The sequence below is a fragment of the Pleurodeles waltl genome, chromosome 10 (genome assembly GCF_031143425.1).
Source record: "Pleurodeles waltl isolate 20211129_DDA chromosome 10, aPleWal1.hap1.20221129, whole genome shotgun sequence".
Taxonomy (NCBI): domain Eukaryota; kingdom Metazoa; phylum Chordata; class Amphibia; order Caudata; family Salamandridae; genus Pleurodeles; species Pleurodeles waltl.
The window spans coordinates 68,813,869-68,826,868 of record NC_090449.1 but is presented as its reverse complement, the minus strand read 5'-3'; the positions used below and the strand labels follow the sequence as shown (position 1 = coordinate 68,826,868).

The window sequence follows — 13,000 nt, the reverse complement described above, 5'->3', positions numbered from 1 at the left end:
ATGAGTGATGGATTGTCTTAATTTGCTTGCCTAAGTACACTGTAAGCAATGTTGTCAATCATGGGCATCCTTCGCAAGTTAGATGTTGAATATTAAACCGCAGTCTCAAACTTCGACTAACTGAAACGGATGCTGTTGGTTCTTCATGAAGTCCTTATAGTTTTGTAAAGTGCCATTGGAGAAGCCTATATCTTCTGGACTGCCCCATAAGAATTCTGGAAGGCGAAGATGTACGCTTTTCAATGTCGACTAATGTAACTGCTACCTGTTCTGTATTATAAGCAATTGGACTGTTGTAGATTTTATAGCCCTATGAGAAAATATTGTTGATAACTGAGATTGCCACTTCTTATTGGCTTTCCAGCAATATTTGTAGCCAAGGTTTTATAATCAGCTTTAAGAATCAGCATTAAAAGGAGATATCAGTTGCTATGACACTCAATGATGAGTTATTCATCCTATACAACAAAGACAGACATAATTGTGTCTCTCTTTCTTGCATTCATCCTGTATCCATCATTCACTGGAAAAATGTTCTTACCCTCTGCAATAATACGCGTTTGATCCTTTTACAGAATTTAACTGTAAAGCTCTCTGGTCCTAAAGTTTGACATTTCTTTTTACTCTGAGTGCCACTCCTGTTTCCTTTGGATTGACAGGAGTAGATGCAAACACAAGGCGATGGAAGGAATGCTTGAGTTAATCATAGCCACTGGTGATTACTACAGGTCGGTTTCCAGATGATTATTTTTCACACACTGCAAATCAGCCTGGGTCCTGCCCCATTAAGAAAAGTCTCGACGCCAGGCCAAGTCCCCTCCAGATGGGACTTCAAGCAGCCTCAAAATGGTTGTGACTCAGGTCTTGTCATCAAGGCATACCCTCTTCAATTAAGGTGTCTACTGCAAAAGCAGAAAGGTGATGGAAGAAATGCGTGAACTAATCTCATCACTTTTTTTTTAAATAATTCAGTGCAGCAACCTAAGTGTGTCGGGTGAGCCCAGACTTGGGTCCCGTGCTCATTGCGTCACTTGAACCCAGCAACACCCAAATGAAGAGCCCCGGTCAGGGTGAGACTGCTCTTGGGTGCTTCTGTTGCAGCAGGTGGAGGAACTGGCTTGGCAGTTAAGGCCGGGCTGCTCTTATTGGAGCAGGGCCAAGATTGGTGTGAATATGGCTGGTTCCAAACTGAGGTGGCTAGGTGGGTTGAATAACAATGGATTGGGATGTGGCCCGAGAAATTACCAGTGGCTGTGATTAATTCAAGCATTCCACATGCACTGTTTTGTGTTCTTCAGCACGATGTCCACTCCTAAGTGAAAGGAGGGGTGACAAGACTTGGGGCTTATGCTCACTGTGGCATTGGAACCAAGCTGCACTCTACCGAAGATACCAAATAGTTGCGAAACCGGGCTTGGGTTGCTTGTCTTCCAGTTCTGGGAGGACCCGGGCCTGGCATATCCAGCTGGACTCTGTGGAGCTAGTAGAGCTGGGTTAGGGCTGATTTCCATGTAACTGGATTAAAGCTGAACTGACATGAAATGCAAAATAATGATGGACTGTGTGGTGCAGCTCCAAGGAACTACCCGTGGCTGAGATTAATTCAACCATTCCACCCATCACTTTTTGTATACTTCGGGATTAATTAAATTACAGTTCTGCCCATTTCAGGATTTTCAAATATTACTTTTTTTTAGACATTTGCCATTGATTTATCAGTCTCCTTTGGGATCTTGGGCAGACAATATTAAGTAATAAAATAAAAGGTCTCCAAGATGTCCTTATTCCGTATGTGTGGTGCCTTTCAATGTGTTGGATTTTGTTTAATTTAAATTCATACCCTATTCATAAGTATCCCTTTTTCCTCTGAGAATATTTATTTTCTTTGAAGGAGGGTATCATACTATTCCTTTCATTGTATGTTTTCAAACACTATGAGTTAGTATTTCTCTTGCCTGTTATTAATGTTAAAAATATAAGCTTTAACATTAAAAAGCGTGCTTTACATTCTTTGTGTCTTTTCTGTTTTCTCATTGCCAGAGAGTAAGCTTGTTGGCTACCTCCTCCTCTAACAAATGCCTGTAAAGCACACAAAAACACTTGTTGTGGTATACTCATTTCATCAATTTCTAATTCAAATGTGCCATTTTTAGTGCATAGTAGTGTTAGGTCTAAAGCCTGTCTGCAATATATTTTCCTTGTGGTTTGTATGTTGAGAGCATGCAAGGAGTAATATGAAATGCAGCACTGAAAGAAACTAAAACAAGAATTAATTCATAAGAAATTTTAAGTAAGCATGCTTAGACGGCATACTCATCTTCCAAAGGCAGTATTTCTATATATATAGCTACTAGATTCAAATAATGCATTATTGCTGTAATTTTCTACCCTTAGTGTACACTTACTGAGTTTTTACAAGATAAATCATTTTTTTCAGAATAAGATCCTATTGTCCAGTAAGCAACAAATGTATCTCCTTCATACATGGTCAAGTCCCTTTGTGCGCAACCATCAGTGGTACTTGAGGAGTGCACCAACTTGTTATTCTATCAGTAACCCCTTTCATCACTTCAACCCCAAATATTCCTTCATTATGACAGGTGTCCCATTTCTATCACAGTTCACATTGGGTCCTAGGGATGCACTCATCCATAGCTAAGGGAATACCTATATTATGTAATTTCTCTGTGTGTTTCACACAGGCAGAAAATCTGTGCCTTTGACAACATTACTATTTGGAATACTGATTAAAAAAAATGTAATCCATTTAAACTCTATGGTATGGCCTATGTTAATGCCATTCGATTTTATAGTTAGTTTTTCTTTTTCTGTTTCACTGGCCAGTTTAAGAGCATTCTCCATATGTTTTTATTTTGCTGCCACCGACACCTATTACGCCATACTCCCAACAGCATCCTCCAACTTTCAGTCATTCATCCATTGGTCTGTTCAGCCGTCGTTCACATTTTGCTTCCTCCCACCAGGGCATAGAACATGTGGCAATGATTCAGCCTTCTTCAGCCATTGGTTGCCTTCACCGTGAGCCCCTGTACAAGAAAACCTTTCTCCTCTCAGCACAAATTCCATAGCAAACGTTACTTTTTATTTAAGTGAATTTTAAAAGGGATTGACAAGTGAGACTCACACTTATAACTCTGGTACAAGGATCCTTGCATCCACTTAATACTAAATAGCTCCAAAATACAGGTTTCCGAGTGAGAAATAGTAGGATAATTCATTTAGACTATAAGGAACCCGGGGCAGTTTCTCCACAGGGGCGTTGACACCTTAACAGTGAGCAATTATACCCACATCCACAATATTTATGCCACCACAGCACAGTAGGTGTACTATTCTTACTAGTAGGCCTTCTTTATTGGCGACCAGCTAGGGCTGTTCAACTGAACTGCGCATGTCAGGTTAACCCGTATTTTGCTTATGGTGAGTCTGACATGCGCAGTTCAGGCTTCCTTAGTCATCGCTGTCGGGGAGTTCTGGAAACAAAGACACAGCCCTATCAGTCTTGGATGGAGCGCTGTGGTTGCCAGTCCCCGCCCATTCTCACACCGCTGTTTGGCTGTTTACTGAAAGCAGTGCTTTCATGGGCTGAGGTGCACGGTGCTTAGTTTCACATTGCCCGTCCGACATGAATTCCTCATCTTCAGCTCAGCCAGACAGTTCAGTACAGGTGGATTGCAAAGAGTCAGGCAGCGGGTGTGCCAAGAAGAAGATCGACTGCAGAGGTAAGCTGATTGTTTATTTATATTACGTATTATGGAATATAATGGTACTCATGGAAAGAGCTCCCTTACAGTCAATCGAGTTCGCACTATGGGCCTGATTACAACTTTGGAGGAGGTGTTAATCCGTCCCAAAAGTGACGGTAAAGTGACGGATATACCACCAGCCGTATTACGGGTCCATTATATCCTATGGAACTCGTAATACGGCCGGTGGTATATCCCTCACATTTGGGACGGATTAACACCTCCTCCAAAGTTGTAATCAGGCCCTATATAAAATTGCAAAAATACATAAATAAATAAAGGATGTTAATGTAGTGGCAAGTGCCCTATAAACGCCCAACCAGCTGCCAATGTAATCAAGATACAGTCTAACCTGTCCTCTTCATCAAAGCCACCTTTTGCTCTAAGTAAATTTGAAGTCAATAGGTCTCTCAATGGTAAGCAGAACACAGATAGTGGTTGTCTCTAGATGGCCACCAAGACAGGACCTTCCTTGAATAAGAAATTCATTGTGATTGGGAGGCCCCTAAAATGAAAAATAAAGGCCCATATTTAAAACTTTTGACGCAAACCGGCGCTGGTTTGCGTCAAAAATGTTACCGCCGGCTAATGCCATTCCTACGCGCCATTTGGGCACCTTATTTAAGGAATTACATTACCCGGCGCTGCAGACTGGTCTGAGTAAAAAAAATGACTCAAACCAGCCAGCGCCGTCGTAGGGGAAAATGGGGGTTGTGCATCAAAAAAAGGTGCAAGTCAGGTTTGAGGCAAAAATCATGCCTCAAACCGGACTTGTGCCATTTTTTGACACACAACCCCCATTGAAATGACACCTGTCTTAGCAAAGACAGGAGTCATGCCCCCTAGCCCAAGGGCCATGCCAATGGGACTTCTGTCCCCTGGGCATGGCCCTTGGGCACTGTGGCATGTAGGGGGGCCCAAATTAGGCCCCCCTATGCCACTTTAAAAAAATACAAAAAAACACTTACCTCAACTTAACTGTACTTACCTGGGATGGGTCCCCCCATCCATGGGTGTCCTCCAGGTGTGGGTGAGGGTGTCAGAAGGTGTCCCTGGGGGCAGGGAAGGGCACCTCTGGACTCCTTCCATGGTGAGAGACCATGGACATGAGCCCACAGGTCCCTTAACGCCTGCCCTGACCCAGGCTTTAAAAAACGCGGGCTCGGGCATCAAAGTTTAAATATGGTGCACGGTTTGCGCCGAATGTGCGTCAAAATTTTTGACGCACATTCGGCGCAAACAGAGTATAAATATGCCCCAAAGTGTGTTTGTCCTATCAAGGGCTTTTTTGTAATTAGCTCCCAAAAGTAAAGTAATCCTTGCCCTGCTCAGTGGGGCTGAAAATGTATATCTGAGTGAGCCTCTGCAGTTATTACTAGATATGGTAAGGAAGGACTGAAGTTCGGTGGCGCCAGGTTGGAAAGGTCTAGGTATGTAGGTGAGAAGCACACTGCATAATTCAAACAGCAGCAACAACTAATGTCCTTATGCTTGGGTTATTTCAATCTCAAAAAATTAAACCGCATTTATGGGATGAAATGTTCTAAACATTTGTGCCACAATGTGCAGAACCATCTGTGGAGCATGCCCAGATGTTTTGGGGGTGCCCAGGTTTGCATTGTTATTGGTAGGTGTTAGAAATGGGGTCTTTGGTTGACAGTCAGGTTACCCCCTGTTCAAGCAAGAACCCTCACTCCAGTCAGGGTCAAAGAGAATCACCCTTAGCTAACCCCTGCTTACCTCCTTGGTAGCTTGGCAGAGCAGTAGGCTTAACTTCAGAGTGCTAGGTGTAAAGTATTTGTACCAACACACACAGTAACTTAATGAAAAGACTACAAAATGACACAACACAGGTTTAGAAAAATAGGAAATATTTATCTAAACAAAACAAGACCAAAACAACACAAATCCACAATACAAGTTATCAATTAAAAAGAAAAAAGAGTCTTTATGTAGTTTTAAACACACGCTAACACTGTTAGCGTGAAAATGTACCTTGGGTGCGTCAAAAATAACCCCACCTGGACGAGTGTGCGTCAAAAAGGGCTTGCGATGCGTCGCTTTCACTCACTAGCGAGACCTTGCGTTGTTTCTCCTTTTGTCGGGTCGGGCGCGTTGTTTCTTCTCTCCGCAGGAGAGCGATGCGTCACTCCAGTCAGCACTCTCTGATCCGGGCAGGCCTTGCGTTGTTTTTACACGCCCAGCGGTGCTTGTGTCAGAAATCCAGCCGTACGATGATCCGCAAAACCACGCAGCACGGGTTGCGATCTCCCAGCCGCCGTCAGCGATGCCGCACGTCGTTTCTCCAGCTCCGTGCATCTATTCTTCGATCGCGTTTCCGGCGAGCGTCGATTTTCAGCCGCGGAGCTGGCGGCGGGTCGTTTCTTTTCCCCGCACGGTGCTCTGTGCGTGGATTTCCTCCTTTTAGGCTGTCAGCTTCTCCTTTCAGGGTCCCAAGAACTGGATGGGCACCACAGGGCAGAGTAGGAGTCTCTCCATAGACTCCAGGTGCTGGCAGAGAGAAGTCTTTGCTGTCCGTGAGATTTCAAACAACAGGAGGCAAGCTCTAAATCAAGCCCTTGGAGAGTTCTTCTCAAGATGGAAGGCACACAAAGTCCAGTCTTTGCCCTCTCACTCTGACAGAAGCAGCAACTGCAGGATAGCTCCACAAAGCACAGTCACAGGCAGGGCAGCTCTTCTTCCTCAGCTCTTCTCCAGGCAGAGGTTCCTCTTGGTTGCAGAAGTATTCTAAAGTCTGTGGTTTTGGGTGCCCTTCATATACCCAATTTCTCCTTTGAAGTAGGCCTACTTCAAAGTAAAGTCTCTTTTGAATGTGAAGTCCTGCCTTGGCCAGGCCAGGCCCCAGACACTCACCAGGTGATTGGCGTGAGGGCAGGCATAGCCCTTTCAGGTGTGAGTGACCACTCCTCCCCTCCCTCCTAGCACAGATGGCTCATCAGGATAGGAAGGCTACTCCCCAGCTCCCTTTGTGTCACTGTCTAGTGTGAGGTGCAACCAGCCCAACTGTCAAACTGATCCAGACGGGGAATCCACAAACAGACAGAGTCACAGAAATGGTATAAGCAAGAAAATGCTCACTTTCTAAAAGTGGCATTTTCAAACACACAATCTTGAAATCAACTTTACTAAAAGATGTATTTTTAAATTGTGAGCTCAGAGACCCCAAACTCCACATGTTCATCCGCTCCCAAAGGGAATCTACACTTTAATCAGATTTAAAGGTAGCCCCCATGATAACCTATGAGAGGGACAGGCCTTGCAACAGTGAAAAACGAATTTAGCAATATTTCACTGTCAGGACATATAAAACACATTACTATATGTCCTACCTTAACCATACACTGCACCCTGCCCTTGGGGCTACCTAGGGCCTACCTTAGGGGTGTCTGACATGTAAGAAAAGGGAAGGTTTAGGCCTGGCCAGTGGGTACACTTGCCAAGTCGAATTTACAGTTAAAACTGCAGACACAGACACTGCAGTGATAGGTCTGAGACATGATTACAGAGCTACTTATGTGGGTGGCACAACCAGTGCTGCAGGCTCACTAGTAGCATTTGATTTACAGGCCCTGGTACTTCCAGTGCACTTTACTAGGGACTTACTAGTAAATCAAATATGCCAATCATGGATAAGCTAATTACATACACATTTTGTAAAGGAGCACTTGCACTTTAGCACTGGTTAGCAGTGGTAAAGTGCCCAGAGTAACAAAAACTGTAAAATCAGAGTCCAGCACACATCAACAAACTGGGGAACAGAGGCAAAAAGTTAAGGGAGACCACGCCAAGGATGAAAAGTCTAACAGTAGGAAATTATAATTTTATTGAGGAGGCTTTTGATAAAAGCATCACTTTCATTGACGATCTGATTTTGACTGGGGACGGCATGAATACTGTAAATTTGGACCCTCTCCCTACAACTGCAATGCATTTTGCCAGAATCAAATCTAATTTTAAAATATCATTCCTCCTCATATACCAGGTCACCAATCAATTCCAATGCACTCTTCATTCACGTGTGAGCCTTCAGAAGACTGAGGAGGAATAATATTTTAAAATTAGATATGATCTCCTCATAAGTAGACAAGTAAAAGAAGTGAAGAAGTCTGAGGATATATTTAAGGGACTCCCATCGTACTAGTCCTGAAGAAGACCCATTGTGGAGCGATTTGGCCCAAGGTATAGAGGGGTCGAAACGTCAACGGATATATCATAGTCTGGATTGGTTTCTGCAGAGGATCTTTGGAGGATTAAAGGAATTGATTTAGACTCTCTGAGGATTTGGAATGGAGTTAATGCAGCAAACAGAAAAGAACCAACCAACTGTTTTTAATGTTTTTTGGATAGGTTTTTGATTCATTGGAATATGTATTCTTCTTTCTATCTATCACGAGCACTTTTTCCTCACACTTTCTGTCCTTTGGTGTGTTGTTTTACTAGATGGGTTGTCCATATAGGATGAATATATTAAATTGATATCTATGTATAAGTAAATAAAAGAATATATATATTTATATGAATAAATAGTTTTTTTGTTTTCACCTATGTTGTTTTATGATATAGAATTAATTTGTCGATCTTTCCCCGTTAGGGCATTGTTGTATGTAATGATTTTCATGCTACTGGCAGCATGAAAGTAGCGTTAGGATAGGCCGGAGTGCTATGGCTTGTCGCTCCAAGGCAGAGTGGGAGCCTCTGCCTGCTGTCTCCAACGTGGCAACACAGTGCTGGGTTGGAGTTTTGGGTGCCTTCTGTCATTCATGTTGCTAGAGAGTCTGCAGCTTTTTTATACTACATCACAGCTTTGACATAGGCTGCTCTCTCTGACCCTTGCAGGACTGGGCTACTGCAAGGTCAGCTCTCGCTGCCCTCCCCAGGCCTGGTCTGCTCATGTTAGGTGTATGCTGATGTCAGGCCTGCTCTCCATTGGCCACCTTCCCCCACACTGCTGTGCATAGGAACTAGACTAGAGTAGACCAAGACGTGCAGTCTATGTCACTGTGGCCAGGTGCTGACTAGCCCTGCTTTTCTAAATAACTCTAAACTAATGTTCCTAAACCTGCCTATTAGCGGTGCAGCTGCCCTAGCTGGACCTATCTATTTTAGTTGGGTACACCATGTTGCGTGTTCTCAAATCTCTGACTCACACACCCCTAATATTATTGACCAAGCTACACCCCTTTCTGCACTGTGATCTACATAACTGTGAGTCCTGTCTAAAGAGGAAGGGTCATTGAATGAATGAATGAATTAATTAATTAATTAATGAAACAACACTTGATAAAGGACACAGCTGCTCCAAACAGAAGCGTTCCGATGCTCAAGCAACCAGTGAAGGCACCCAACTTAACCAACAGTTATACTTTATCAAAAAGCCAGGTTTTGAGTTGTTTTTTTGAAGGTTGTCGGATATTCTACCCTGGGCAGGTCGGGTGGGAGATTGTTCCAAAGTTTAGCAGTATGAACAGAAAAACAGCTGCCTGCATGATGGGACTTCAGAAACTTGGGAATCCGTAGAAGTTGGCTGTTGGTGGATCTAAGCACCCCCTCTTGGGCATAAGGGGACAGTCTTATTAACAAGTAGTGTGGGGCCTCAACATGAAAGGCTCTAAAAGCCAGTCAGAGCTTTACATTTGATGTGCTGTTCCACTGGGAGCCAGTGCCGATGTAATCGGTAAATGTTGTATTTAATGCTGAATAGTTTTGCAGATTATCAGTGCTTTGTCAGTTTGCTACATCTCCTGTGAGCTTTATCGCCACATTTTTATGTTTGCCTTTTTTTCTGGTTTCACAGAAGGACAAACGAGACACCTCCAACTTTGACAAGGAGTTTACCCGACAGCCAGTGGATCTGACACCGACGGACAAGCTCTTCATCATGAACTTGGATCAGAATGAATTTGATGGCTTCTCCTACACGAATCCCGAATTTGTGATCAGCGTTTAAGAGTATTGCTGGGAGGGGCCGGGTGAGGTGTGAAGTCAGGAAGGGGGCCAGAGAGCAAAACCCTTGTCTTCCATGGTCCTGACCACACAGCCTTGCCAGGTTTGATGGAGATGGTGGGTGGCTGTAGGCTTGGACTTGCCCGTCTTGGGCTTCATCCTCACTTGGTTTATCCTTGTTGGGGTTTAAGCAAAAAAATTACGCATCGCCTCAATCTGCAATATTAGCATCTGGTGTGTCCGCGTCCTGGCCCTCCGCGGTGTGCACAGAGATGATGACACATTTGTCTATGAAACCAAACCTTGGTGGTCAAAATTCACCAAACTCAAAGCTGCCCTTCCACCACCAGGAGGTGGTTGCAGCTTCACCATTTTGTTAACTGCATGGTTTACTTATAAGGGATCTTTGTCAACGTCTGCCAAATTGTGTGTCTTTTTGTTGTTTGTTTATTTACTTAATTTATTTTCAGAAGAAACTTTGTTCAGAGTTTTTACGACTAAGGCTGAGATATATCTTCTTGTACATACAACACCTTTGAACTGTTGAATGTTTCCCGCTTCAAGGAATACTAACAACCCTCCTTCCATCACTCTGTGGTCACTCACAACCCTAACTCCTATCAAAGCTAGATCAGCCACCTTCATGGTCAAGGTCTATGCTGAACCACTAGATAGGAGGTGCCCTGCCTAGTGCCATGAGGTGCAGACACCACACACGGTTTAATGCAAGAACGAGTAGGAGCCTGAGGGATGAGGAGCTAAAAAAGGGGTAAAAAATTGTGTTCCTTTGCACACTTCTGGGTATTTAGACAAAATTCCACGTGTGGCAGTGGCAACAGAAGTAAAAGCTTTCCTCGTGAACATCAAGTTGAGATTAGCAGAAGTGAGAAGTGACCTCGGGTCAACACACAAGGCCAGTGGCAGTGCAATGTTCCTTAGGCCATGGACATCAGCCACCGTGCAAGCTTCTAGTACACTCAGATTCGCCAGGAAGAAGTTCAAGCTTCCTCCACACAGGATAAGTGGCAGGGCAAACATCCCTCCGAGATTTACCAGCCAAAGACCACACATGCAACAGCTGCTACAGTGCAGTCTGGGAAGAGGTGGCATGTATGTAGTAAACCCTGATTCCTGGGGATACTTTCCAGTTGTTCCCTCGGGTTGTTTCAACTAGAGACTATAATTATACTTTTCAAAATCTGAACCATCCGTTTAACACCCCTTTTACCCTCTGGCACAGAGGGCCCGACCCTGAGTGGTGAACTCTCTCCAGCCTTCCAAGATGTTGCGTCGCCCTGAGGCCATGAAGCAACAAGAGGCCAATGTCTCTGACGTCAGTTTTCACTTTCCAGACTGCCAATTCGTGCCTCTGTAGGATTTTGGGCTACACGTAGAGCGCCTGTTGCTGTTGTCTTGTCCTTTGTCTCTTTCATTTCTGTAGCCAAAATGGAGGATAATCCAGGACCTGTTTCATCGGAACGTTGACCAGGACAAAAAGTGAGCGCCTGGCCAGCGTTGCACACCAAAGCGCATAGGAGACAGAAGGCTGGACCGGAGGGGGGTGTGGATGGGGTCAAGACTTTCAGGAAACACTTTATTTATTTAGTTATTTATTTAATATGCATACATGCTTTATTACGCTCCCACAAGACCAACGATAATTAGACACAGCATAATAAAAGCAGCCACAAATATTATGTCAATAAAAATTACACTAACGGTAAAGCAGACTACAGATCACGATACTGCATACAAAAAACAAATATTGTTTCAAAAATGAAACTTATTTCGTCAAACGAGTTAGTACCAAATAGGGCTAATTAAATGCGTGTTTTAATTGTATTTATTGGCCACTTATCATTCATTCGCTGTGTAACAGACAATCAGGGTACCAGAGCATCTGCAGACACTTGTTGGGGAACCTTGGGTTTCCTTCTATGGTAAATCTTCCATCCGCACGCTCCGAGAGAAGAAGCTTTTATTGAAAGTTGTAAAATGTCGAAACTATTAGACACTCTTTGAAAAGTTATATGAAACACAAACTTAGTCGTAGCCCAAACGAAAATTTAGAATTTCACGCCACATGAATTAAAATGCCAAAGCTAGTAGGTTTGGCATTTGGTTGCCAGCCTTTCGGTTTTGTCAATGCTTGTTTTGTTTCACAATGTTTTTTGTAAAACTTTATTGTTAAGGAAACTGTCAGGACCTTGTCAATCTTGAACAAAAACAACACTGGCTAAAAAACAACTTTTTTTTCCTCAAAAACACATTCGATAGTAGTCGGTGGAAGGGAGCTGCTTTGTGTATGGATGTGCTCATGGTGCATATTGTCATCACTCACGGTGAAGTTAGCCAATCACTGACGTGGGCCGACCCACAGCCCCATGCTGTATACTGTAGTAGGTGGAAGAAAACTGTCAATCACACAATAACTGATCAATGAATGAAGACGCCTGGCTGAAAGCCCCTACAGGTAAGCGTGTTAGAAATATGATTTTAGTAAAACTAAACATTCTTGGTTAATTCCAGACCTCAAAATCGAAAGATCTTGGTAAATGTCAGACCTAATAAGAAGGATATTGAAATAAAAGTTAGAGGGAAAGATGCATTGCTGACACATAGAAACAATGACCCCAACAGGTAGACTGATGTGAATAAACATCAGGATTAATTTAGGGTAGCTTGGGTAGCATCTGTCCTTTGGTATCCTTGGCACTCTCTTGCTATCACTGGTCTCATAGATCATAAAGGCAGTAGCAGGAACATATATCAAACAGGCCTGAAAGAGTCTGCTTCACTTTCTGAAGTTTCTACTTGCTGCTCGTTCTCTAGCCCGTTCAACAGAAACTAGAAGCCTGGTGTGGTGCTAAGAATGCACTGGGGAATGAACGCCATCATATCATGGTTATATGCCAGAACACCAATAACAAGAGTCCTCTGACATAAATCGCGTGCCCTACACTTTGTTCACAATAGTATTTCTCCAATGGATGTAGATTTTTTGCTATTTACTCCGACTTGATATTTTTGAAAGCACCATTCAAGACACAATATCTTTGTCTGATAATATTTAGGCCACGATATTCCGATACCACACCCAAGCCACTGAAAGTCAGTGGGCATGGGATATGACTTCCACTATCCTAGGTTTTGTGGTGAATCGATGCTCGGTGGTGTAACAAAGGCCCCAAGGTGCGCGGGAGCCTGATCTCCAGGGGGCTCCCTGAGCACAATACACTGTGCACAGGCTGCAGGCCCCTAACTGGTCC

The 13,000-nt window shown here is 43.6% G+C and overlaps 1 protein-coding gene across 1 annotated transcript in view; it reads left to right on the top strand.

Moving 5' to 3' along the window:
* The window catches only part of PRKCB (protein kinase C beta), a 799,526-nt gene extending 789,776 nt beyond the window's left edge, over positions 1–9,750 (top strand). Inside the window, exon 17 of the mRNA XM_069209698.1 lies at positions 9,583–9,750. Coding sequence (XP_069065799.1) covers positions 9,583–9,735 — 153 coding nt within the window. The 3' untranslated portion in view covers positions 9,736–9,750. The remainder of the gene's footprint in view (positions 1–9,582) is intronic.
* The last annotated feature ends 3,250 nt before the right edge of the window (positions 9,751–13,000 follow it).